The sequence below is a fragment of the Lagopus muta genome, chromosome 3 (genome assembly GCF_023343835.1).
Source record: "Lagopus muta isolate bLagMut1 chromosome 3, bLagMut1 primary, whole genome shotgun sequence".
In the NCBI taxonomy this organism is placed as follows: Eukaryota; Metazoa; Chordata; class Aves; order Galliformes; family Phasianidae; genus Lagopus; species Lagopus muta.
Genome location: NC_064435.1, coordinates 51,073,256 through 51,100,895, shown reverse-complemented (window position 1 = coordinate 51,100,895; position 27,640 = coordinate 51,073,256). Strand labels below are relative to the sequence as shown.

Sequence of the window (27,640 nt, the reverse complement as noted above, 5' to 3'; positions counted from 1 at the left end):
ACAAGCTCTGAGTTATACACATCCCATGCTTTGTCTAAGGTCCATTTAGACCCTTATCCTGGAAATAGCTGGTACCTTGTGTATTACCACAATAAGCAAGTTAGCGATAACTTTTTCCCCATCTCCAATATTGCTTTTTATCTTGATCTCTCCTAGTGAGATACTGGCTTTTATCCTAAAACATATGGTTTCATATGCCTTCCAAAAATGTTGTTGTTAATTATAGCTACTCTGTATAGTCTTGTTAAACATATAATTATCCAGTCCCTTTTTAATACCTCATTAATTTCTTGGCTTCAGCAGTGTCATGAAGCAAGGACTTCCACAACTTAATAACTGCTCTCTGATTTGATTTTAAATTTAACACCTTTTAATTTTATGGAAGGTCTCTTGTATTACATGTTGTAAAACAGCATGAGATGGTATAAGGAAAATCAAGTTATTTATTATCTTACATATTCATCTTTCAGAAGGTAAGCAATCCCTGTTCTTTTTTTTTATTCATTTCTTTGGTCATTTTCATTATTTTTCCTTGAAACAGCTAATGTTCTCTTGAGCTACAGGGGATGTCAATGCCTCAGCATTTCAGATAAATGATCTAAATAATGGTATGATTACAATCCTTGTAAGAGTCAGAGGATTTGGATAGGGTGAATCTACTAATGCATCATCTACTTGGACAACCTGTGTAATGAGCAGAACTAATTCAGAATAAGGCCCGCTCTGGGAAAGATGAGTTTTCACATTCCTTGTAGTTGCTCACACCTGCAGGTCTCCTTTGAATTGTTTACAGTGGTGCTCATGACCTTGTCTAGATGACTGTCCTGTTTTCCGGGGATGAGCCTAGTTTTCCTGACTTTATTGCTTTGTGTTTATGTTACTCTTCATCTAATGTTATTTAACAGTATCAAACATTCACCTGGCTTGACCATCTGGCTCTGACTTCTGTAGACATATTCCCACCTGCAATTTAGGCTTCTTCAGTGTCTGCTTTTCTTCAGAGAGAGTAAATAAGCATATCAAGATGCTACAGGTAATAAAGAGGGAAACAGAGAGAGGTAATGAATATCTTGGTTTCTTTTTTATCTTCACGAAGACACCTCTTTTTGTATTTTCATCTTTCACCTCACCCCTCTTTTCTTTCTTTTTTTTTTCCCTTCATGTTTATTTAAGATGACATTTGCTCACTTTTTCTAATAGATTACAAACACTTCTTTGATTTTGACCTCTGAACAACTGTCCAAACCCAGTTGGTCCTTGTGTGCTTTGGATGTGGTGAGAGTAAGATGTAACACCTTATTTATGTGGTTTAAGAAGAGTACCCTTATCTCTTTGCCTGCAGCCTTTGTAGTAGTGAAGTTTGCCAGACCTTACTCTGCCTCCCTCAGTAACAATTCTAATGCATCTTGTCTTAACCGGGGTCAGAAGTTTACAAGTTACATTAGCTTCTTTGTTTGATGCACATGTATTTGGATAAGTCTTAACACAAATACGCAATTACACTACAGCAGTGCCTCAGCGAGATAATGTTACATAGTGCAATACATTATGTATTACCAAATGCTGTTAGCCTGTTTAGCATGAAACTTCAGCATGCACCTGCCCTGGTTTGGTTAGAAACAAGGCAGATGTGTAATGAAATTCTTCTTGTGACAGCTCTCCTCTGGTCTTATTGGTTTTCTCTTAAGAATCTTCAGTGCCAAGTTTGGAGATGCAGTATTGTAAACCAGGAGAGCAAAATATTAGAATATTAATTCCTTTATCAGCCTAAGATATGAATAACACAATCCAAGAAAGGATCTAAATTTGCTTTCCTACTATTTCAGGCAGCTGTATTCCCACGGGAAGACAGGAAGCCACATCTTAAAACAGGGCCATTTTTCTTTGTCACTGCTCCTGATAAGACCCTGTTCTGGAGTTCCATGTTTTTTTGTGTGTTTTTTTTTTTTTTTTTTGTTTTTTTGTTTTTTTGTTTTTTTTGTTTTACTGGTGGTTAGAAATCGTCTAATTTAGGTTCCACACGTATTCCTGACTGCATTATATTGTTTTGTTTTTGTGCACTTTTGATTCAGAATCATTTCTTCTCCAGCATTTATTTCCCTGATATTTTGAAAGCAAATGTATATATATACGTCTTTGATGCTTGTTTTGCAAGATGAAAGAAGTGAAGCAATTTCGTATCTTTTTATAGATTAGATAGTCTGTTCTCCCATTCATCACAGTGGTCTGTGGCTCTGTAGGGCAGTACTGGAGAAGTACCCAGGCTACTTCCATGTGAGCTGAGGCAATACTGCAATAATCATGGCACTCCGGTAGGGCTATTTATCATACTTCTCAGCGTGATGGATAATGGTACAATGTGTGTACTCCTTCATCCAGGAATTACTCCATATGAGTGCTATGCAGCTTCACATATCTGCACTAGCTTATTTAGAATTCGTACTGAATTGTGCCTTGTAGTCATAACCCAAGCCTTCCTATTTCCTTTTCACTAAAAACCATGTTTAATCATCTCAGGCCAAACCACCAAACTCTGCCTGTGACTTCCTCTCTCTTTTGCATTTGGCTTCTATGTCTGACAGCTTTTTGAAGTTGAAATGTGAAACTCTATTTCCATATTCACTAAGTGAGTCTTGTGCTGAAATCACTTGATGTTTGCTCAGGTGCAGTAGGTACACTGGAAGTGAAACTATCTTTGGCCTTCTCAGTACAATATCTATTGTATACAGGATTTAATGATTTTGACTTCCTGCTTCAGAACTGTGCTTTTTTTTTCCTCTTTTTTGTTTTTTCTCTGAATCTCTGAATGCCTTTGTCCCTAAATGCTTCCAGTGTATACCCTGATCATTTTTTAGTGTAACAAATGACTCTTTCCTACAGCATATTTTACTCTGGAATTGCACACAGTTCCTTCTGTCAAAACCTGCAGATGTATTGAAAGTTGTTTTTGAGGTCACAAGTCTTCCAATTTTATGTAGTATTTAGGCATTTAAACCAAGATTTAGAATGCTTTAGACCAGTCAGAGATAATTCTCCATTAAGATTATAGGATTTGAAGTTGATTTAGGACTTTTCTTCTTGGTATAATCAGTTTTAGAATGCTGTTCAAATTCCAAAAGGCCTCTTTATTCTTAACCTTACACCTAGCAAAGTTACTTGCTTATTGCAATTGTTACACGTTTGATTAGCTCTGCTTATTTAGTAGGCTTTTCCTCTGAAGTTAGTGCAGAACTGACTGTGAGTGTAGAGTGCTGAGTCCGGAGGGTGGGTTTCTTTTGCAGCCTGGGCTGGTAATCTGCAGTCCTACCTCCTCTCTGCTCGTGTAGAGAAAGGTTCTGTAGACTCATCTGAGTTCTCTTTTGAGCACATCTATCTCATACTAGCTGATCTTAAAGAAGATGCTCTTGCTAGATAGCTCTGTTTCCATACAGCTCAAGTTGAATGACAGGAACTGTCATTATGAAAGTTTCTGTATCTGTTCTGGGGTTGGAAAAGTGGACAGATACTGCCTCTCATATGCTGGACGTTTCGTAAGAACTGTGGAGTTCTCCACTTTCTTGAGAAATTGGAAATGCAATAAATGAATACCTTAGTGTGGTTTAGTATTGACTGAAGGTTAAACCTGCAATCATTTATATCCCATTAAGGGTTTGCAGTTCCTTTGATGGTAAAACAAATAGCACTTAAATTTCTCTTCCAGCTTTTGTACTCACAGATGGATCTGTCTAGAGAATATTGTGTTACTCCGGTTAATTTTTCTACATGCATTTTCAGGGTATATTTACAGATACTGCTTCTAATAGTAGGTTTGTGATGAATTCCTCCTACTCCTGTAACTATCTAATTTCTAAAAATAAGGAGCTTTTTGGTAAAAAAGAAAAAGAAGAAGAAAAAGAAAAAAAGGGCTTTTTAAGTATGCCTGAAAGTAGAATTCAGCCACGGTCTGATATGATCCATCTCTACTGAGCTCATCAACTCTCTTCAGTTAAAGGTTACAAAATAGTTACAGGGTAAGGCTGCGATGGAGGGGGCCCAGGAAAGGTTCAGGCTCCAGGCAGTAGCTCCTTGTCAGGACAAACTCTGAAGCCTTAACGACAAGTAAGGGACAACACGTGTGTGCATAAGGCGTTCTGCTCCTCCAGAGGTTGTTCACAGTTTCTTTCACAGAGGCACTGTGTAGAGTGCAACCAGGGGACAGTCAGGTTGCCTGAGAGTAAGGCAGTGCCAGGAATGTTGGAATGCTTGTTTTGTTTGTTGTGTTGGTTTTTTTTTTGCCATCTCGGGTGTCACTGCTCGATGTGGTTTAACCTGGCTGTAGCTCAGCACCACATAGCCATTCGCTCACACCTCCCAGTGGGACGGGGGCAAATTGGATTAAATGTAAAAGTGTGAGAACATGTAGGTTGAGATAAAGGTAGTTTAATAAGAAAGGGGAAAAACCTAGAATTAAAAAACAAAACAAAACAAAAAAAACAAACCAGAAGATATGAAGCACAGTGCAGTTTGCATTTCTGCCACCAGTAATCCACCTGAAAAACAGTGTCATCTCATCACTGACTTGGATAATGAGGCTTGCCACATCATCTCTCAATAACTCTTTTTACATTCTCACATAATCTACAGATAAATAGAGCTGACATAGCAGGATCCATTTAACTTTTATTAAAAGTTCTAGAAGCAACACATTAGAAAAAGTTGGCAAAATTCACCTGTGTGTTTTCCTCAGTTTTATTTTTCATGTACTCACTCCTCTATGTCAGTTTCCTGGTACTGGCTGGGAGGAAATGTCAAAACGCTGCAAAAGAAACTATTTGTACAGCATTTATCAGCCAACAGGAAGGAGGAAGCACCTGAACTCTTATGAGAATTTACACCTGTGAGCCTAGCAACACATACTTTAGAGGTGTTAATAACGCAGTGCATTCACAGGCATGGGATTTGCACTCACTGGGAGATACTGATGTATCCTTAGTTGTAACAGGGCTGGTTAGTTAAATTGTGTTGCTCTTGTTGTTTGGATTTTTGATGCATTGTGTTCATTTCCTTTGTAGAATTGAAAAGTCAATAAACGAGCAAATTTGCATTCACAGACACAATAGCCGTAAGCATAGGTGCAAAGCAAGGAAAATTCTGAAGCAAGAATGGGCTTTTGGTTGGATTTAGAGCTTCCTGTTAGTAAATATATCTCTGGGACTAGAGGATATCTTTATGCAGCAGTGTTTATACTGTACCAGATGAAACATGTAAAAGTCAGATGTTAATAAACCAACCCCCAAAGTAGCTAATGGACATTCTGGCCCTGGCCTCAATAGTGGCTGCCATAGCTGCCACAGAGGCAATACTGTTTCCTTGCCTGTACTCTCTCTCAATTTCGCAGTTTAAAAAAACGTTTTACAATAAGTACTCCTGGGACTTCCACACGATTGCTGAAAAACCTAAACTGCATTTAGTCTGTTTATAAAAAGTCCTGGGGCCCTGCTCCGCAGAGCAAAGGTCATGGAAACACATGTTTATGACTTTACAAATGCTCTATACTCCTTGAATGGAGAAATTTATTTGATTTAATCAGCATCCACAGGGATCCTGTAATTGCATAATAAGTAATTTATTATGGAAGTAAAAGTATTTTTCTAACTGTAGCCTATGTAGCATGGGTTTGTAGCTTTGGACTAATCCACACAGTAAAAAGAGCTTTGCAAAACCGTCTGACTGGAGGAATGGTGTTCTGTGATGAGTGTGTACTTGCATGGCTATTTAACCATCAGAAAGTGTTATAACAACATGCACATTATCACCATGCTGAATGTAAGAACTGTTCACTGTTTGCGTGCCTTTGGCAATTTGAAGTGTTTGGCGTGAAAAACTGGAAAGCCGTCCCAGCTTACCCCATTGGTTTGAGGTAGACATGAGAGTGGGATAACTCAAAGTTTGTCTCCTTGATATACACTGGAACGTGGCCTTTCAGCTACTTCAGGAAAGGAACATGGCCTTTCAGCTCCTTCACTTCACCTTGGATACCAAAGTACAAACAGATATGTTTGTACACAGAATGTCAAACCTGTAGTTGCTTAGCTCTCAGAGTCTTTTCACTGAAATAATCATTGACTGGGGCGTTAGTGACACCACTGGGAGACAGAATAAGGCAGAGAACTAAGGTATTCATAAAAGCTTGCAGATAGGGAACTGAGGGATGTAGAAGATAACCTCAGTGTTTTGGGCTCACTGACACTTGTGGCATCCAGTGCCAGTGCAAGAGGCCATGGGCACAAACTGGAGCACAGGAGGTTCCCTCTGAACAGCAGGCAGCACTTCTGTGCTGTGCAGGTGATGGAGCACTGGCACAGGCTGCACAGAGGCTGTGGGGTCTCCTCCTTGGAGGTCTCCAGAAGCCTCCTGGCCGTGGGCCCGGGCACCCTGCTCTGGTGGCCCTGCTGCAGCGGGGCTGGGACTGGGGGACCAGGAGGGCCCTGCCTGCCTCAGATGTGCTGGGATTCTGTGACTCCACTCTTTCCAGGGAATATGCTGGTGTAAAGCCCTGAACTCTGAAAACAGGGAGTCTTTGTCATCGACATCATTGGTAATTCGGATAGCGATGAAAAACTGATAAAACAACTGTTCTGGAAAAGCTTCAATGACTGCAGATTATGGTTATTGTTGATGATCAGATTTTCTCATGTGATAGCTTCTCTTTAACAGAGGAGAGTGATTGAAGAGCCTCAAATCAAAACAGGAAGAGATATGTAGTTTTAGAAGGAAAATTTGAGAAATCAGTGTTTTCTGGGGATCAGAACACTGCAGTTATCTTTAGGACAGCTGATGATCTCAGGAACACCTGAAGTAAGTTGTTCTGCATTTCTGGTGGAGTTTTTACATTGCTGTAAATTTTTGTAGATCCTAAACTACATATTTTGCCATCTAAATAGAAGTGCAAAGATAAGGTGACTTGTTGGGTAAATCATCCACTTTCAGGCTTCTTGCTATTTTTAATCTCTGTGCAGCTCAGTTCATGGAAACTTTTGACCATCATCTCATTCTCAGCGTTGTCCTGGTTGAGTGGAATATTCTCCTTCCTAGTGCTTCTCCCTGGGCATGCTGTGTGATGTGTGTCAGTAGCAGATTAACAATACAGAACTGTTAAGACAACAAAGGTTGGACTCTTTTAACTTGGCTTTCTTATCTCTTGTCCTCTTTTTTATTTTGTTCCTTGAAACTATTATGTTTTTCTCAAATGCATACTTAAAAATATTTTAATTATGTACTTTTCCCTTGATAACTTTTTCTATTTTCTTACAGATAAAATATTTTTATTTTCTTTTCTCATTTTTACATGTGTACAGTTAAGTGCCAACTCACTTAAGCTATAGTAAATGTATGACTCGCAGTATAGGTTCATGATAATCATACAGATATTTCTCCTCATAGTCTCCCTTGGAATATCTTATTTATTTTGAAATTATTCCTTTCACATTTTTTAATTCCATATTTTAATGCCTACTGTCTTAAAGAATTTGAAAACAGTAGCTGAGGAAACAACACTCTCCTTCAGAAAGTTCCGCAGGCCTGTGTATGTTAGGAGTGCCATTTTGTATTTTCTAAACTCTCTTTGTTTTGAAGTGTAAATATTGTTGAAGGTCTCACTGTTCACTGGTCATATTAAACTGAAGGAACAGAATGCCAGAGCCAGTGCAGGTAGAGTAAGACCGAGCCTAAACTAGATGAGGAGCAGGTTCATCTGGTAAATATAGCCCAAGCAGAAGTGATCATTACTTTTGCCCTTTGTATGGCTTGCTCACTAAAACAGTTTTGCTAGAAGTAAGAGCATAATGTATTATTCAAACTACCGTCGGCACTGTTTCTGAATACTTAGCTCATGTTGCAATAGGAGTTCAAATATGAACTGAAACAATGAACAGATATAAAACTTATTTGTGCTGAATGGCCCAAATTGTGACAACTGTCTGTTTGCACTGCCATCTCCTCTCCATTGTTCTGCATCAGAATCTAATAATTTGTATGTGGAGGGCTCTGGGACAATAACAAAGGGATTGCAATGTTACCTTACTCCATTTATAATAGATATAGTTAGTGAAATAGCTGGGTATGTCCAAGAGAAAGGTACATTTCCTCTGTCAGCCCTGTTGTATTTAATACATATTTAATCATCTGTAAAACAGATACTCTTGAGAATGAGCAAGCTTTTTCTGGGCAATCACAACATTGTTAATGCTCCAAAGCGGGAGGAGAAAGTACGCACCGAGCTTAGAGGCGAAACAAGGGAGCCCATAAGAATTTTTTTTCCCTTTGAGAGCCTATATAACAAAATGGTACTGGAGAATTTGGATGTGTTAAGCAGGCCATTCCTGCTGCAATCTTATCTGTCAACGTGGATTTTTTTGCTGCCAGAAGTCACTAACAAATATAAAATTGACATTCTAATGAAAAAATATCAGTAGTCTCTCTTTCTCACTTTTACACAGAGATACTGCTTGGCCAGAACATTAGCTAATGTAAATCCAGACTAGTGCCAAAGACACAGAGTGAGAATCTGGCTCTAAACTACTACATTCTAATATGTATATGTATGCCCCTTCGTGTCTGTGAATGACTAACTTTTCCGTAAATGGTTTCTCTGGGTGGGCCTCCTGGTTATCCTGGTGATTCTCATAGTGGGTCGATGATTTATTCTGCATCATTCAAGAGCTCTGAGTGTCTTCTGGTCTCCAAGATACGATGGAGGCTTGATGGAGAAGTCCACTGCCAAACCCTAACAAACTGTTAAGTATGAAGGACCTTCTCCTTTTTCCTTCCTTTCCTTTTTTGCATTGTGCAGTTCTAAGCCCCTGGTCTCATTTTCTAAATTTTTGCAGATTACTTAAGCTTTTGGTACTTCTCTCTCACTGACGTTTTCTCCTGTTCTTTCATAGACTGCCAACCTCCTCATTTCTGTTTCTTTCCCTGAGTCTCTGCTGGGTATAGTTTTTCTCTCTCAACCTGCCCTTCCTCATGAACTATCTGTCCATTTATCTCAGCCCTTATTGCTCTGCCTCAGATAACTGAGGAAAGGTTGAAAAGTGGAGTTAGCTGAGGATCTTCAATCGGGAAGGTATTTTTGGTTATTGTATGCAGCTTACACTCAAAGCTCTTAAGCTAAAGAGGAATTTGAAATTATGTATCACAGGATGGAAAGGATGTTCTGCCAACCAAATAAAATTTTGTATAGAATTTGTGGCTTACTATATGTATGTTAGAAGAACTGAAGTCTTTCTCAGCAACAACTCCTAACGTCCTGTCCTCTTGAGAGCCATTAATGCACAACTCTAGCTTTAGTACTACTTTTGTAACTCTCCTGTTCCTTGGAGAACTTCCTAGTTGAAGATTATAAGAAGGCTTCATTGTTAAATATTGTATCTGTGTTTTCAAAATTTCAAAATCTCTTTCTCTCTTTTGCATTTTCTCTTTTTTAATCCTCCTCCTTCAGGCTGTAAGAGAAAAGTTAGAGCCAGACGATGCTTTGATGTATGAAGAAGACCTGGATGATGAAGACTGTGGTGAAGCAGAATTTGAGGAAACAATGAAATTGAAACTGCTGCGTAGAATTGCCTCCCTAGCATCCAAACTGAGAGAGTTTATTGGCAACATGATAATCACCACTGGAAAAGTTGTTGTTACAATTTTACTTGGTTCAGCAGGTTGGTGCTTTTGAAAAATTTCCTCCAGAGCCCATTGCATTATGCATTTAAGAAATGAGTTTTCAGCACTTCAGTGCCTGCGGGAATAACAATGGAAATTTTGAAGGGAAAAGAAACTGCTGCTGATTTTATTTAAATTAACTTTTTGGCAAGCATTGGAATATACTGAATTGCTTAATTTTTTAGTACTACTGTGCTGTCCTATCATTCTGTATATGACTTTTACAGTTTTTATTGTAGCCAAATGGTGAACAGTTGCATAATACAAGTGACTGACATAAATTTATAGATTTGGTACTGTCTATTCCAAGTATAAAAATGAACTGAGTTCACATTGCTTTAAAAAAAAAATAATATATATATATATATATATAATATATATATATACGCAGTGTATAACAGAAGAGATAAACCAACTTCACAGTGACTTTTGATGTGACTTCAATGCTGGCTGATAGAAGTAGGTTTTTTTAATATATCTAGCATTTTATGTGACATCTGATTTAGTAATACATAATCAGCTACTGAGGGAATGGAAGTACACAAAATTACTGAAGATTGTAACACATGAATTTAAAATTCGTTCCTGCAGTTCTAAATTAGTATTTATCAGCCTATTCAGATGTTTGAATGGAGTTCTCACATATGAAATATAAGTAAATACCTAACATAGACGTGTACAGGAATATAAGGAGTAGAAAGTATAAGAAAAAGTTTGGTATTGGTATTGGATGACACGGAAAAGCGCGTTGTGACTCTTGATAAGGTAGGCTTTTTCAGTAAGTTAATCTCATCTAGCAGTCTTACACATAAACATAATGAAAGTAATAAATCTAAAAAGGAAAAAAATATAGGCAATGTGGATCAGCATGGAGACTGACATCAGGGAAGAGAGTGCTATGAAATAAAAGTGATCGATAGATACAGGCAAATGATTTTTCAGTCTCTTTCTGAATTTCCATGAATATAACACAAACAAACAAAAAGAAAAATGACCTTTGGCAGATAAAACTGAAGAACGGCAGTGGTAGGAGACATTTTCTTCAGTGGCACTGGGCAGCTTGTCTGTGTAATTCCAAAATACACTGAGGACTGGGAGGTGTTCAGAAGAGAGTTACAAAAAAAAAAAGGGCCTGAGGTCTTGGAAGCCTGTCTGTATTCCAGAGATATTCCTGAGAGAGACCTCACGTTTAATTAGTTAAATACTTCCTTAGTCAATGTGCCAGGAAAAAGAAAAAAAAGATGAATGATGATTTGATTGCAGTCTGAAAGTACTGACAAAGTTACAAAGGGCCTACATTTTTGTAGCAGACATCTCATCCAACAGAACTTATAATGTGATCCAACAGCTAAGTGGTAAACTTGGGCAATTTGAGACCAGAAATAAATTTTGAATTTTTCACTGCCTGAGTAATTGGCCATATAAACAACTTATGCATGGATATAGCATATTCTCCTTCTCCTAAAGTGATTAAATGAAGACAAAGTATCTCTTTGAAGGAAGAAAATAAGTAGTCAGAGGCTCAAGGCAGAAATTACTGGGTGAAGTTTTATATCCTTCATTACAAAGGCAATCAGAATAAATGATCCCTGTGGTCCTGCCACGTGTTTAAATCTGTAAACCTATGGAGAAGCCAGCACTGGAGCAGAGACAAGCATTCTATGATGGAAAAGGATGTGATAATGAAACTCAGGCAACATTTCCATAGCTGAGGGTCCTTGTGGTATATATATGTTGCCTAGCATCACATGGATGTGGCCACTCCAGCTTTTGAGAATCTCTGCCACTAAAATCCGGAGTGAAGCCCCTTGTCTTCTGAGTCCCTCTCTGTCCCATTATGCCTTGCAAGAACTCTGTTCTGTGAAAGGTGCAGATGTATATGCATCGGTATATGCATCATGGTGGTTTTTTTCATTTTTACTGATGCAGAATATCTGAAGTTTTACATGACAATGCTTTTCACTGTTCATCCATCGTGTCATTTTAGCATCTTGTACTTAAAATTCATTTTGAAATTTAATATGGCAGTGCATCTATTGACTAGTCTTGCAGCTGCATTTCTGGTTTTCTCCATGCTTTGTGAAATATTTTTACAAATGTAAGAGAAGATTTCTGAAGAGTGGTTGCAACCCAAGTGATAAGGTACAGAAAAAGTACAGAATTGAGCAAGAAACACCAAAATCCTTTTCCTCTACTCTCCCAACAGATAGAATCATAGAATCATAGAATTGCTGAGTTGGAAAAGACCTGAAAAATCATCAACTCCAACCACAACCTAACCATACTACCCTAAATAACAGACTTAAGAGCTAACTGTAATAGTTAGCATAAAGATAGTTAGATTAAGTTATTAAATACATTTGTCAGGCATTAGATTTAACCAAATGGTGTTTTTTCCCACATTTTTCCAACCCTCCTCGTTTTTGTTTTTGCAGGTATGATGGTGCCATCCTTGACCTCAGCTGTATATTTCTTTGTATTTTTGGGCCTGTGCACATGGTGGTCCTGTTGCCAAGCATTTGATCCGCTGATATTCAGCTGTCTGTGTGTATTAATGGCTATATTCAGTGCAGGGCACTTGATTGGACTTTATCTGTACCAGCTGCAGTTCTTCCAGGAGGTTGTTCCACCGAAAGACTTCTATGCCAGGTAAGAGAAATTCCTTTCTTGTGGCCATCTGATGCAATGCTCTATTATCACATGCTGAAGCATATGGCCTTTGCTTTGACAGATTCAATGCATAAGTTTGGAAAAAGTCTTGTTTGCTCTTTGAAGAGTGGAAGCACAATGGGCTGAATGGTTTTGGATAGTAGAGCAGTGACAGCCCTGTCTGGGAAATTGGGTAGAGAGAGCTGGGGCTTCTTAGTAGGGGAGGATGAGTTTTATCAGAGTGATCCTCAGATATGAGTGAGAAGGATTTGGCTAATACAGGAGATAAAGGAAACCAGCAGCAGCACTGATGCAAAGGAGTTGAATACATGCGCATTTTTCTTTGAGGGAAAGAAATATTCAGAGGTCTAATGAAGTAGTGTCTTAATGAGGCAAAATGCACAAGTAATCTGCCATCCTTGTGTGCAGAGACTCAGGGCAGTTGTGGTACATCATCTGCTGTGCATAATACTAGGCTGGGAATATAAAATTTTCCTGTGGTCACACAGAACATGCCAATCTTATGTTCATATCAACAGCCACATCATTTTTATGTTACTGCTGCAGTAAATACTGGGTGTTCTAACCCTTTAATGTTTTGATATGCCTTTATACTGCATTCTAAAAGAAGATGAAGTAAAACGTATTTTATGCCTATCTTTTCTTCTGCACTGTGGTTGCAAACTGTTTTCAGGGTATACTTTCTAGTGCCATTGTGTGCCATTTAGTGCCATTCCTTGCCTTAAACCTGTTGTAAAACTTATTTTTTTTTTTCTTCTAGTAAGTTCATTGTTCCCTGTAAGTATTATAAGTTGAATGGGAAGGGACATCAGATGTACTGTGAATCTATTAATTTATGGTATCTCAAAGCACCTCATTAAAAGCAGTAAAAAACAATGGCTGCTTAGCCACAGTAGTTGGTACTTTAATACTTATTTTGATATGTTGTTTGGTACACATTAATAGTTGTGTGTTCTGTGATGTTGGAACTGCTGATTTGAGGAAGCTGATTTTGGAGAGCAGAGGATTACCAGGAAAATCAGAAAAAGGTTTACTTCGTTTAGGTTCTCTTGTGCCACCTAGAGGTCAATGTGGGAAAATGAGTGATTTCTAGTTCTGAATTGCTGAAGTACTCACAACTTCCCTAAAACTTTTGTATTGCTTTCGCCGTGTATTCATAAAAGAAACAAAATGTTTCATCTATTTAGGTATGAGGATATCATCTCACGATGTTACAAACAGGAAAAAAAATCTCATGGAAAGGAAGTATGTTTCGCAACATTTCTGTTAGAGTACAAGAAGCGCTCTTGAGACACATCAGTTGTAAAACTCTCTTTCTTCATTTTAATATATTTATTACTAACTTGTGTCAACTTGAATTTTCAATTTATTTAGTTTCCTTTTCGTTTCTGTGTTAATTTCTTTTTTGTTAATAGTGTAATGCTACCATTTATGATTAAATTTCATTTAGTGTACAAATACCAATTCAGCTCAGTCACTTATTTTTGAAATTAAAAATATGATTGAAAGCAAATTCTCTTTATCTTGCTGAAGAAAAACAAAGCACCTTCAGAGTTTGGATTAAAAAAAATCCTGTTGTTGGGCTTTGGAACTTCTGTTCTTGATAGGCTTTGTTTAAGCAAGAATTGTGTAATCTGTTTGCAGACTTTCTGTTGAAATTGTACTTTTCTGAACTCTGTTTTTTACGTATGGTGTGAAGAGCTATCTTCTAAATTACATAGGAAATCATATCTGAAGATACAAAACATTGATAGCATCTTCAACAGAAGGTGCAGCAATTATTTTCTTCTTTCTTCAGTCACAGTTCTTCTGTGAATTTTCTTTAATCTGCTTTTAGGGAGAACTGTTTGATGAGCATTGAGGCAGGTATTCAGATTGCTTGAATGTGAAAATTTGAGGATAAGGAAAAGTTGCTTTTAATGACTGGAGTAGGACTGGCATATAAGCAGCAGCTAGAGCAGAAGGAGATGAGAGTAACGTGCACTGGTATGGTACAGAAAAAATATGTTAGAGTTTCTTATCCCAGAAAAAAAAAACGAAGTCTTGTTATTTTATGTGCCGTCTTGGTTTGAAACAGAGCTAAATATGCAGAGATCCCATTAATACTAGCAGATGTCTTGAATGGGTAAAGTATATGTTGGGAAAATAATTTGATTATCACTGTTTCTGTCTAATGTTCTCACGCAGAATATTTTATTTAATGTCTTTTTGCAAAAGGAGAAGTAAAGGCTGTTCTCATATTTACGCAGTTGTGTGAACTCTATTTAGCTGCAAAAAACTCACTGTATTCAGAAATGTAGAAAAGGTACACGTATTTGCATTTGGTAACTTTAGAGCCATTAGAGATGGAACTTAATCCATGAACAAAATAGGGAAACATAAGGAAGAAGGGCTATTATTTCTCTGGAAAGTTTTGAGGGCTTGACCCTCAGGCTCTCCTAAGACGCAAGGGGACATGGATATTTCTCCTCTCTGCAGAGCATAAGGCTAACATTGGTATTTCTCAAGTTCACAAGAAATCTGCAAGTTGTTTCAGGTTCACATAAAGATGTCTTGTCTCTAAATAATCACTCAGCTTGCCACTTCACTGATTGATTTCAGACTAGATAAAGTTAGACAGCTCCAGACAGGCTGGAAAATTCTCAAGTTAATATTTGTCAGCTTAGGTTCGAATTGTGCTTGAGCAGCTCCTTCCTTTTAAGAACACTTCAACTCAAAACTCAGTAACTGTGATTGTAAGAAGTGATTGAATAGCGTTGCCAGAGGAAATTAATTTGGTTGAAAGGAATGGTCTGAAATAAACCCAGGGAAATATATTCTCTCTGTTCTGATTTGGTGAACTTATGTGTTCTGCCCTGGAACCTTATGAGATTCTGCACCACTCCGCAATAGGATATGATGATAACACAGCACTTTGTATTTGTTGTATTGCTGCTACCAAACATGGAGACATTGATCTTCTACAGAGTTTCAGATCTTCCATTGTGGTTTTCTGGTTCTGCAGTGGGCGTACAGAAATGGCATGGACACACATTTAAATGCCGTGCAGCGTGCTCTGGGATGCGCACATTGGAAAATATGTAGGGCACTGAAAAACTGAAGTGTAGCTTTATGTGTCAGGTACGCTAGTGAAGAGCTTGCATGAAGCTTTCTCTAGTCTACACAGCTTTTCTTCTGCAGACCAGTCCATGGTGGAGATGTGAGGAGCAATCATTCAAAGCAGTGCTCTGACTGCCCAGGAAAGTGGTCACCGAAATTGAACAGGGGGACTGGTCTTAATAAGGCAAATCTGCTCTTCAGATAGGAGTTATCTAGTTGCGTAAGTTTGCACTGGTTAAATACTACCTGGTCTCTGAACAATTAAACAAGCACACATCTTTCACACCTTCATTTAAAATAGTTACCCCCCATGTTGACTTGCTGCTATATTTATCACAGAATTGTTGATTTACAGAGATGGGAAAACAATCGTGAGAAGTACACACTTAAAGCAAAATTCTCAAAATATCATACTTCTGCCATGAAATTCTTTTCACCTGATTTAATAAAAACAAGTCAGTTAGCTAAAATGACTTTAGAAATTATGTACACAGTGTCATAGCCTGAAAAAATACACAATAACGTGTATCATTTTTCAGATTGCTGCCTCTTTTCTTCCTGTTGCAGCTTGTCTTGGCAAAAGGATGTAATTAGGGCAATGAGAAAGTCTTGCCAACATGAAGAAATAGGATCAGTGCAGTGGTATGAAGTTTATCTTGAGTTGTAAAGTTATTCCTGTCCAAAACTTTGCTTACATGCTTATTTGTTTAAAAATCCCACAATCAGATTTAAACAAAAACCTACGTGTTGTCTTAGAGATTCACATCTTGCATTGGTCTTACATGTAGATCTTACATTGCTTGTAGTTTTCAGGCAAGTAATGTTCAAAATAGTTTAAACAAAAAAGGCTTAACCTATGGGAAAAAGATCACTGTTATGAATTGAAGCAAATCTGGGAGTCCAGGGAGTGCCAGCCTCTTGACAGGGGTACATCATTTCACAGCTTCTGTGAAATCTGTAAGTGAATCTGGAATTACCATCTGTTTGCTTCATTGCAATCTGAGTGGGGAAGGCAAATCTCAGGCTGTCTTAAACTGGAAATTTTCTTCTGAAAGGTGCCTATAAATCTCTTCAAGAACAGGATTTTTAAATAGGTCTTACAGTTATTGGTAACAAACTTGTTACTTGGTGGGGGAGGAGTATTCCTACAGATGTGGATTCAGAATATCCAGGTTTTCTTTAGATTCATCTGAGGTAAGTCCAGTCAAAAATTTTCCGCCTGAACCTACAGAGAGCATTTGGAATATGTAGCCCAAAGGCCCTGGATATTCAGAGTATAAGGTCTAAGCACAGTCTTAGAATGTTCCTGGAGCTGTCAGATAGGGGTCAGATACCCAGCTGTAATTGTCTTTCTGAAATTCTATCCTTCTGATAGGATAGGAGTGCCAATAAAATCTCAGCGGGATTAGAAGATATTGCCAAAATAGCATGATAATGCTGGTCGATTCCCTTGTTGGCAGTGTCTGTATCACTGCAGGGTAAGGCACTGATCTCTTTCTGCATTTGCAGTGCAGTTGGAACTGAGAGGTGGGCAATAGCATTTCCCATGAGTTGCTCCCAGTAGCAGCCCTTGCTGCAGCCCATCTTTGTCACCTGCCTCGAGGATGGCTAGCCTGGGAGTGGCAGAGTATTTGTATCCCCATATGAATTTCTGTCTTGGAGTTGTTCTCTGACTGGTCATGAGGCAGAGTTTGGTAAGATAGAGTGTTTGAAGTTCATTTGTGTGTCCTATATTGAGCTGCCCCTTGACTGGCATGGCTTTTGTGCCTTCTGCCTGATTTCTTAGCCACTTACCACCATGGCACTACAACACTTGCTGTCAGGACAGAGACCTCTGGATGCTTGCCATGCAAAGATATAGCTATGCCCTTACTCTGTTTCCATTTTCCTCTATCAGTAAAAGCACAATTTATTCTTTCATATGGCTCTGAACCATGCCATACTGGCCCCTACTTCTGTCACTATGGCTGGTTTGGCTTTGAGAGCCAGGATTTCCCTCTTACACAGTTTAGGTGATTGATGCAATGTTGTATTATTCCTTTGCAGCTGAGCTTCATATTAGCTGTATAGTACATCATAGATTAGGAGACTATTAGTACTACTTAGATAGAAGACTTTAGTTTATGTCCTTTCTTACTGTTTTGTCTTCAGCTTCCTTATCTTTATTTTTAAAATTATTTTACAAAGGAAGTGAATGACTCTGTTAACAGCTTAGAAATGCAAGTTCAGGCTCCTGTTGACAAAAGACAGCAGCCATCCTTGCTATTATTCTAATAAACTAAGAGATAAATAGCCCACTGTGAATGCTGTTCTGAATTGCATAATTCTACAGTGGATGTTTTGACCCACAACTTTGTACACCACACAAAGTGAACTTCTCAATATTATGCTAGGAAACATTTCAGTACTGTAGAATGAACACTTTCCTATCAGCAGAACATTTGTTTTTTATTAACTACCTAATATTTTATATCTGGTGTCCAAAGACAATCTTTCACACAAGTGTTTAATTTTGTGAGATGGATATTTTTATGAGAGGCATTTGTACCATCTCTTCTCTCTCTCTCTTTTTTTTTTAAAAAGAAAAAACCCTCAGATTTTCATGTTTTTGAGAAGATTGTTACTTTTTTTGTCAGATCTAATTGAAGCTGACCATATTTTATTAGGAAAAGGTCAGATATAAAAGCCCTTGTTCACAGGCAGCATGACAGCACATACTTTGTTTCTGAAAGCCACGGCAGTTAGAAACGAGTAGACAGTTGGTACTGTTCAGTTCAACAAAGTAGAGCAATGCAGTGGGATTAAGATGAAGGGAGGGAACATCTAAAAACAAGACCAAGGAATCTTTGGAGAGCTCTGACAGTTCTTGACGATTTCAGTTTGTAAAACCTGTCCTATACATAAGTTCTACTGTTTATCTTATCAAGTTAAATGTTACTCTTAGTCTCTTCTCACCAGAAGTTATAAGATTTTTATCCCTTTGCTCATGGATTGTGCAAATTCTCTGTGAGGCTTTGAACTCAGAATGGTTTCTCTAGCTCCTGCCTCAATAAACAAGGAGGGTAAATAAATTACAAGTGAAGTTGAATGAACTCGGTGAGGAAACTTTAATTTTATTGACAGATGGTAACAAAATGCTGCTCTGAATAGAAAGATTAACATTATCATCCTACATCACATAAAACACCTGTAGTTGGGGCTGGCAAGCTGTTAAATGCATTCATGGCAGTATGGCAGAGGGGGTTGAAAATAAGAGTTGAAGAAAGTGAACCAAGGAATAATAAAAAAAAAATCATAAGAAGCCTTCTGAACTTTTCCATTAAGTTTATTTCTCATTCCTAAGAGGGAGATGTACTGGTGCTTAACAAGCCTTCCATATTCTTTTGTTCCCTTTTGGCGCCTTACTTCCCTGGAGCAAGTTGGTGTGGTTTATATCAGGAACTGCTCAAGATGACTGGCAAAGGAATAGTCCTATTGAGTGAACCTGGCCCAGAATTTAATTTAAAATTGAACTTGCTGTAAGACTGCAGAAGGTTAATTTAATACTTTATATTCTGAGTTCTGCGCTGTTAACCAACCTGTTAGCGCTGTCTGGAATAACCAAATGCAATTGGAGAAGCACTGGTGGAGTTCCCAGTCTGTTGTAGCAGGAAAGGCTTGGAGATGTTGCAAATCTGCTCACTCCTGTGAGATTTCCAGTTTTGTGTCTATTATGTGGGCATTCAGAGGTTCATCCAAAATGAATCCACCTCTTCCAGTGCTCATTTGGAGGGATTCCTTGGGAATTCACTTATCAGCTGGCATGCAATAAATATCTACTCTGCAATCACTTTACAGCAGAGTTGTATCAGTATTAATTTAAAATGGTTAGCTTAGGTTTTGGTGGAAGTCCAGTAGTGACAATGGGGAAGTGAGTGTAGACTTAACAGTTATATTAGTGAGAATCTGTAGCCCTTGCTGGTTTTCACTTGGTTATTAATAGCTGTCTCTATTCACTGCATACTTCCATTCCTTAAAATCAGCAAATTCCTGTTTGTGCCAGAATTTACAGGATGCTTGAAATTCTATAGAAAAAAGCAATAGCTGAACTGGTAGGTAGACTGCAGAAATGTATCTGTCAGTCAGTACAGTGACTCTCCATCCCCATAGCCATTGGTGTCCTTCATAACTCTCACCCCTACCAAATGCCAAAGGCAGTCTCAGTAGAAGCAGGCATGACTTTGATCATATTACTCACGCGTGTTCAATTTTTTGGCTTGCCTGAGCCAAACTGAGTGAAGAGGAGTTGTTTTGGGCTGTAAATGTGTAGGTCACTCTGAAAGTAATACCTAATTAATTTCCATGGAAACTACAGCAGATGAGCAGTGACTCTGCTTGATGGAATAAATTTTCAGCTACAAAGCACTATTTTTTAATATAATTAACACCATTAGCTGAGCATTTTCACCAGTGATGACCTGGAGCCTGCGTGCCACACTCGTCAAAGCCTGCACCAGCAGAGGTGACCCACTGTTGTTTTTGCCACTGACCAGTGAGATATGTGGCTTGGTTTTGTGAAACTAACTCATCAGTCTGATTTGATGGCATTGACTGCAATTCTTAGCAAGTACTCAAGGTGCTCATCAGATATTTTCAATGAAATTTTACTCTTCTTGTGCTTCATCTTTGACAATAGTTGTTCACAAACATGTTTTCTGCCAAAGGCAATGACATGACTAAGGTATGATTGTGAAGCGGACTTCTCTCTTAGAAGTCTGGTAAGATTTTTGAGCTAAATGTCTGATTGCAACTCTATACATTCCATTTGAAAAATGTATTCATTTTGAATGAAAATGGAGTTGCAAATATATTCTAAAATTGATTATTCTTTTCGGCAATTTTGAAACCTGTTCTCAAATTCATTTATCCAAACAGAAAGCAAGACTGTATTTTTCACTACGTTTAGCCAAAATGCTTAAAATTTTTTTGCCAGAACTTGAGTTGGCACTGCGCTGCACCCTCCGCATGCCCTAGTTTCAGCTCAGGTAATGTTAATAGTGTGCTGATGGTTGTTGCTGAGTGATGTGTGTGTGCCTGGGGGCCAGGGCCAGGCCACTCAGTGGGGCAAAGCCACCACCATGATGGCACAGGGCTGGGGGTGGCCACACTGTGAGCTGTGCTGGGCTGTACGTGTCCTGTGCATTCTACATGCCTGATGCTGGAGTTGTGCTACTGGTGACTGATGGCTCGATCTTCCCCTTCACTACAAAAGGAATGCTTATTTGCATGCCAACACATTTTAAAGACAACAAGGGATGTAAACTAAGAGATGTGCTCTTAAAAACAACAGCCTTCAGCACTCAGGAGAGACTGGTTTTCTTTTATTGCAGGTGGTTCTCATTAGTGGGGAGAGGGGAGTCTTGGCATTCCCAACAACACTTACACTGTATCTGGAAACTGAGCTTACACTACAAACATAAAACTGGTCACCATTGCATGACATAATGCTGGCAAGTTGCCACCTTCTTGCTGTCTTCTGCCCTCAAATAGCTGTGCATTAATGTGTAAGTAGAAGTTGTCCATTATTTCTTGGTATTTGTTGGGATGTTGAGGTGCAAGTGGTGGGGAAAGGTGTCAAAGATTTTACTAGTGCCACTGAGCTATGATAAACTTGCCTGTTGGCTCTTATTTGGCTGAAGTAGGTGAATTCATAACAGAGCCCTCCCACGTTTACATCCAGTCCCATGACTTGCACCCAACACAGCTCGACACTGAAAGAAGCTCTGCTCATTGTCAGCAAGAGCCAGATCACCTTCTATACGCAGTGTATCAACTCATGATTTCCACATTGAAATGTGAATAAAGGCTTTTGCCTGCCACAGGCTGCCCTGTGAGAACATCTAGGTGATGCCTTTGAAGAATTGAGCCTTTAATTGTCTTTTCTTTTGGAACAACACCGTTCTGCCTACTATGATCACTAAGCAAGTGCCTAAAAAGGGCAGAAGAATAACAGAGAGATCCAAACTCCCTTCCTGTCAGATTCAGATTGTTACTGCTTTATGGCATTAGGAGGTATGGTTTATATAGACTGCTGACTTCTCTTGGCATAACAAGCCTCTCCTTACTATTGCTAGCCAGCATTTATTTTCATACCCTGGCATGCCCCGGAATTAAGATGATAAATATTTAGCACTTATCTATCTCTCTGTGTTTTCAACTCAACAAATAAACATTAGCAAATGAATCACCTCACATTTCTCATAGGCAGTACTAAAAAAAGTCCTGACTGATCTCAGCTGAGTACACACAGCTCACTCCGAGCATCTATCTGCACAGCAGCTCCTTTGTGAGGATGCACTTCATCTCTCGCTCATGTTCATTTAGCTGAAGGTGGTAACTAGCAGATAAAAACTCAGCCAGTGAGGTACAATCTACAAACTATTTAAAAATGGCTGTTATACGGTTTGGGATGTATAATTAGTTAATTAGGCATTTCCCCATGTTATATTGTTTATGATCCCTTTATCTTCCTTCCTATACAAAGTTATATTCCATTCTTTTTTTTTCTATATAAAAATAATGTTGCAATGGACAACTATCTGCCTTAGTGTATTCTTTGCTAAATACAGGAATATCTTCTTAGTTCCTATTTTCTACTGCAGAACCTTTTAATTTGGGTCTCAATCACTCTTGCTTTCCTTTCAGTCTGTTTCACTGCCAACTGAGTATTTGGAAAATCTCTATCTTTTTCATGCATCACAAGCATGAAGACTGTCTATGTGACTGAAAAGTATCATCCTTCCATTTCAGAGGTGAAAAAATCAGATTAATTGCATAACCCCTACCTGTAGTCAGAGTTTGGAATAAAACTCAGAGCTGTTGGTTGCAGCCTCTGTCCTTAGATTCTTGGTTTGCAGACCAAATCACCCCAAAGTTGAAATGAGTGTGAAGCTGCACTTTAAATCTCTTCAGTTGGCAGACATGTGGTTGCTTGATGTACTGAGTCACATGCACGTTCTGATCAGGTAGCACTGCTCTACTAATTGCCAGCAGCTCACTAGGGACACTTGACCATGGTCTCCATTGTCTGATTTCAGCTGAAGCTTACATGCAATGGATTAATTGCATAAATCCATCCTTCTCCCAGCATCCAAACTTAGGACAAGAAGGCTGCTGGTGGGCTGCCTTCCATGACTGAGTTCTGGGGTCAGGCTGTCCTCTCTGCTCTGCATGTGTGAGACTTTCTGGGGTAAGACTGTTGGCTCCTGTCCCTTCAGCAGATCTGCCAACTCACTTTGAAAACCAATAACCTTAGTTACTAATTGGCATGGACAGATGTTGTTAAGCCACGCCTCCTGCTGTGTGCTGAGGTGTCCAAGCTTATCCAACGGGAAGCATTTGTGGCCAGAGATGCTTCTGAGCATGCCTTCAGTTTTCCTTCTGTTTTCTGCATGGCTCCGTAGAAACTAGGACCTGTTTTCTCATTCCTTTCTGAGTAGAAAATGCAATGAAACATTGAAAACTTTTCATTTTGCTGGTGCTGTCTGGGTGTTATTCTTCCCCAGATGGTGCTGTTCTGTAGGAATTGCTTTTCATTTGGATTGCTGTGAGTATGTACATATGTGTGGAAGGGGAGAGGGTGTCAAACCACTGTTCTCAATGCCATCCAGAGCTCTCCTTTGCAGTGGCTTTTCTTTGCTTCTCATCTAATCCTGCAAACCTGCTCTAGCAGGGGGGCTGGGCTTGGTGATCTCCAGAGTTTTCTTCCCATTTCTACAATCCTGTGATTTTGTGAAACACTGACTCAGCTCCTGCAACCTTAAGGATTCCCCAAATGCCCCTTGTCTGTAGCTGAAATGGTTTGAAAATGCCTCAACAGGCAATTTTGCGGTAAAAAAAATTGAGAAGGGAGTATCTGGGTACCATCTGCCCAAGAAATGGCAGGGGGTCCCCATGGAACCATTTGGCTAGGGCTATGGAGCCCAGCCTTGCTGGGGTAGGGATTGGCAGCCTCAGGGCTGCTTTTTAAGCAGTGATGCTTCTGCTTATAAGGGAGAATGGTATTGGAAGAGAGACTCTTGATAGGAATCAGACAGGGTCCAAAAGCAACTTAGTAGCTTCATCCCCTTTCACCTTGTTCTTGCCTTCCTATCTGGTGATCCCAACTTATCAGTCAGGCAGAGATGAAAGAATGGAAAAAAGATACTGGAAAACGATGTTTCAGCATCTTTTCTTAGCAGATGTTCACCTTTGGAAGTCCCAGTAAATGTCCCCAAAGGCAAAAGCAAAATCACTGCATTTCTAGTTTACTGATGTGCTGAAAAGGTCAATGTCAATATCAGCATTCACCAGAAATTCAGAGCATAGCTGAGCCCTACAGTGGCTAATGAAATAGCTTAGGGATCCATAGAGGAAATCCTCTGATAAAATAAATCTTTATGTCAGATTTTGGAGATAGACTTTGTGTTAGTAACCAAGGCATTTGTATACCTACATCCACTATTGATGATAACAGTGGGGAATTATTGCCTCTAAGGTAATGAAAGCATACTATGAGTTTTTGGAGTAGAAGGTCACTGCAGTGCTTGATTAGCAGATGAAATGTGGTGCATCTCAAATCCTTATGTTCAGCCTTAAATTCCTCTCGGGGAAGCTGCTCTATTTTAGATATATGAAGTATTTAAATGTCTGAATTTCAGTCATTTTTAATGGATGTTCAGTCTGTAACAGCTTCCAGTCACATAGTCTCAAAGAAAATTCCATTATCTGGTTACTTTAAAGAAACAGGCTATGTAGCAGATATGATTTAACATCCTGTTTTAAAGTTGTTAATTCACTTGACAGTAAAGTGATTTTATTGTGGCTACTTTTATGGTCTTTTATTTTTTCTCTCTGAAGAAAGATTGGTATTGTATTCGGAGTTTTTGCTAGCTCTTATATAGTTCACAACCCCTAAAGCTATCCTTTCATCCCTGCTGCTTCCTGGATTAATGGCTCATAATTTCTCTCTGTCCTCATTATATGCATGATATTAGCACACAAGTTTTAAATTACTTTTTTTTTTTTTTTTTTTTTTTTCCATGAGGTTTCTCATGCAATAGCTTTGTGTTGGAAATTAGTTCTCCTTTAAAAGAATAGTCACTGATGTTTAGAAGAGGGTGGGAGATATATTAGATCTGGTTTTGTCATTGCCAGAATAGCTTTGATCCAATAGAAGCTATGGAAACCAAGAGTTAGTAGAAAATAAGTGCATAGACATCTGCTAAAGAGCTATAGAAATATGATTATGTTAAAACAAAAGTTAGAATGATCTACCCACCAAGCCTATATTCATTGTATATATGCCTGTATTAGAGTGTTGTGATAGCAACACTCTGAAGGAAAACACTTCCAGTCTTAGTCTATGTTTTCAAATATTTCCAAAACTTTATTAACTGTTAAGCTGAAATTTATCGTAATTCTTCTCAACACAATCAGATTTTTTTTGTTGTTGTTAATATGGCACAGTTCCATTTAGTCAGTTCTGAATTACCCATGTTTAGGGTCCAGGTCTTTAAGTACTACAAATACTTTCAGTGCTTTTTTAAAATTTATATCACTCAGAAATTTATAAATTTAATACTTTTCACCCAGCTGTGGGCTGAAATTTGTGTCTGCAATATCTCCCTGCATAGTTCTTCTGCTGAGCTGAGGAGAAGATTGAAAGATTAGCTCCATTTTTGAAAATTCTTATAAATAACATGATTTGGAAAGATAAATGCTAATTTTCCTGCTCATCACTTTCCCCCTTATAAAACCAATGCCTTCTGTTCATCTTAACCCTAACACTTTAGAATGCTTAATGCAGTACATCCCTACAACTTTCCCACTTCTCTCCCCATGTTCTGCTATTTATTTAAAAATACTGGGTCACTGCTCACACTGGAGCATAAAGCACAATGTGGTCTGAATTCCCAGCCTATATAACTCCCCTCCCCTCCCCTCCCCTCCCCTCCCCTCCCCTCCCCTCCCCTCCCCTCCCCTCCCCTCCCCTCCCCTCCTCTCCTCTCCTCTCCTCTCCTCTCCTCTCCTCTCCTCTCCTCTCCTCTCCTCTCCTCTCCTCTCCTCTCCTCTCCTCTCCTCTCCTCTCCTCTCCTGCATGTGAGGAGAGTGCAGTAAGTGTACAATAGAAAATATCCACATGACTTAAAGACTCCCTCTGTTCATAAAATCAGAGTTCTAAAAGGATAGATTCCCCAGACCCAACCCAGACAGCTGAAGTCTCTGATGCCATTGTTGTGAATAACCATCCAAGATGTACTGGCTGCAGCAAAAAAATTCCGGTAATCCTAAATACTACATCAGGAAGTGCGGCTCTTGAAGTGGCTTGGTACAAACATTTTCTTCAAACTGTAATCTTCATTGCCCTGTTCTGGATTTAATTTCCAGTCTGCTGCCATATCGAAGTTGCAGACTTGCATCATTGTTTTATTTTATTTTATTAGTCTATGGTAAATCTTTTCCTGAAACAGGAAGCAAGGGCTGCGAAATACTCTTTCCTGTTTAAATCAGTCAGTATTTGTAATGTACATCCAGCTTATTGTGGGAAAAAAGCAAATGTTAAAATGTTACACACAGTAACAGGAATATTTGGATGAAGATGACTTTAAAAAGGTGTTAAATTGCCTTGGAAGCTATGAAATACCATCTGCAATCTCACACTTTTCAACAAAACTCTATGTGTTCTAGTGCTCTAAGTACACTATTATAAAAATAGTTCTTCTGTGTTCCTGAATTCCATATTGATTTTATATTATGGTACAAATAAACCTTATATTACAGTATGCATAATTCATGGTGCAGTGTACACACTCAAATAGCAGCTACGCATGAGAGGGTTTAGAAAAGGATTACTATTCTGTACAGCCAGATATCTGTACCTTTCTGTTGCCCATTGCCAAAGCAACAGTGGATGTGAAAGTGTGAGTTGCTTTTATACTCGGTGGTACAATTACTCACTGAAATCAGCATTGTACCTCTACAATATTAGATTCTGAATTTCTTAATCAGTGCCAGCTAATAAATAAATAAATAAATATTAAAAAAAAAAAAAAAAAAGAAACAAAAAGCAACAAATCAACCAAATTAAAAAAAATAAATACAACCTTCTAAAGCTACATTTAGCAACTTTAAAGAAATCAGCATGGTTGTCCTTAAAAAGAGATAACCATTACAACAATTTATTCTCATGCCAAAATCACCCAGATAGTTCCTTCTTTAGTGGACATATTTTCTTGCTACTTGATCAAAATTTGCGATTCTCAGTAAAAATACACATTGTAATAGCTTCCTTTGATAACAGAATCACACTGGGTTCAGGGATTTCAGACATCCTGCCTTTGCATCCTACGGAAACAGAAGCTTCTGGCATCCAGCAGATGATGAAGCATTGCATGCGATAGCTGCACAGATTTCTTCTCATTCTTTTTTTCTGCCAGTCAGCTGTTTTCTGTTTGTTTTTGTGACTCCGACACCTTGAAAAAGAGTATTTAAGAATGTAATATAGAAAGTTGCATATACTGCAACCATTGATTTGTTTCTTTCCAGTCTTTAATTATTTTTTAGGGTATCTGAGATAGTTTTTCTACTCCTTAATTTTATGAGAGAGGAGCATTTTAAAGTATGTCATAATATTAACATATGCAGTTAATGACACAATCTTAACATCTCTGACCTGAATGATTTGGAATAGGAGGCTTTTAGGAAAATGCTTGACAAATCTGGGTGCAAGTTTAAGCAGTGATATGTTTGCAATGAAGGTGGTTAACCAAGAGTAAAATCAGTCAGTTGCTGTCACCGTACATTGATGACCAGCTAGAACGTATGAGAGCTAAATGCAAAGCACTGTGCAGTCTCACCAGCACTTGCAATTAGTTCACAGTGGTTCAACAATTTTTGACGGGACCAAGAATCTGCTGCTCTCTCAGGCTCTTCAGAGGAAGCAGAATCAATAGGACACAGTGAGAAACATTTTCATCCCACTGTGAATCGCTTGATGTCCTCTTTGATCAAAAGCACTGCATGAATTATTTATGTGGAGCTTGCCCATTGTCATGAATTAGGTTGGACTCATGAGAAAAGCTGTTGTATGTCTCCTGCTTCCGCTTAGTGAGTCAGAGCTGAGTCTGTAAAACATTGCAAGTTACTATTTTCAAGCTTTCTG

At 38.7% G+C, this 27,640-nt stretch overlaps 1 protein-coding gene across 9 annotated transcripts in view; it reads left to right on the top strand.

Moving 5' to 3' along the window:
• PIEZO2 (piezo type mechanosensitive ion channel component 2) overlaps positions 1-27,640 on the top strand; it is a 287,618-nt gene that overhangs the window by 160,281 nt on the left and 99,697 nt on the right. For all 9 annotated transcript variants that reach the window (XM_048939128.1, XM_048939130.1, XM_048939133.1 and 6 more), the window contains exons 6-7: positions 9,479-9,689; positions 12,126-12,339. In XM_048939128.1, the coding sequence (XP_048795085.1) occupies positions 9,479-9,689; positions 12,126-12,339 (425 nt within the window). The remainder of the gene's footprint in view (positions 1-9,478; positions 9,690-12,125; positions 12,340-27,640) is intronic.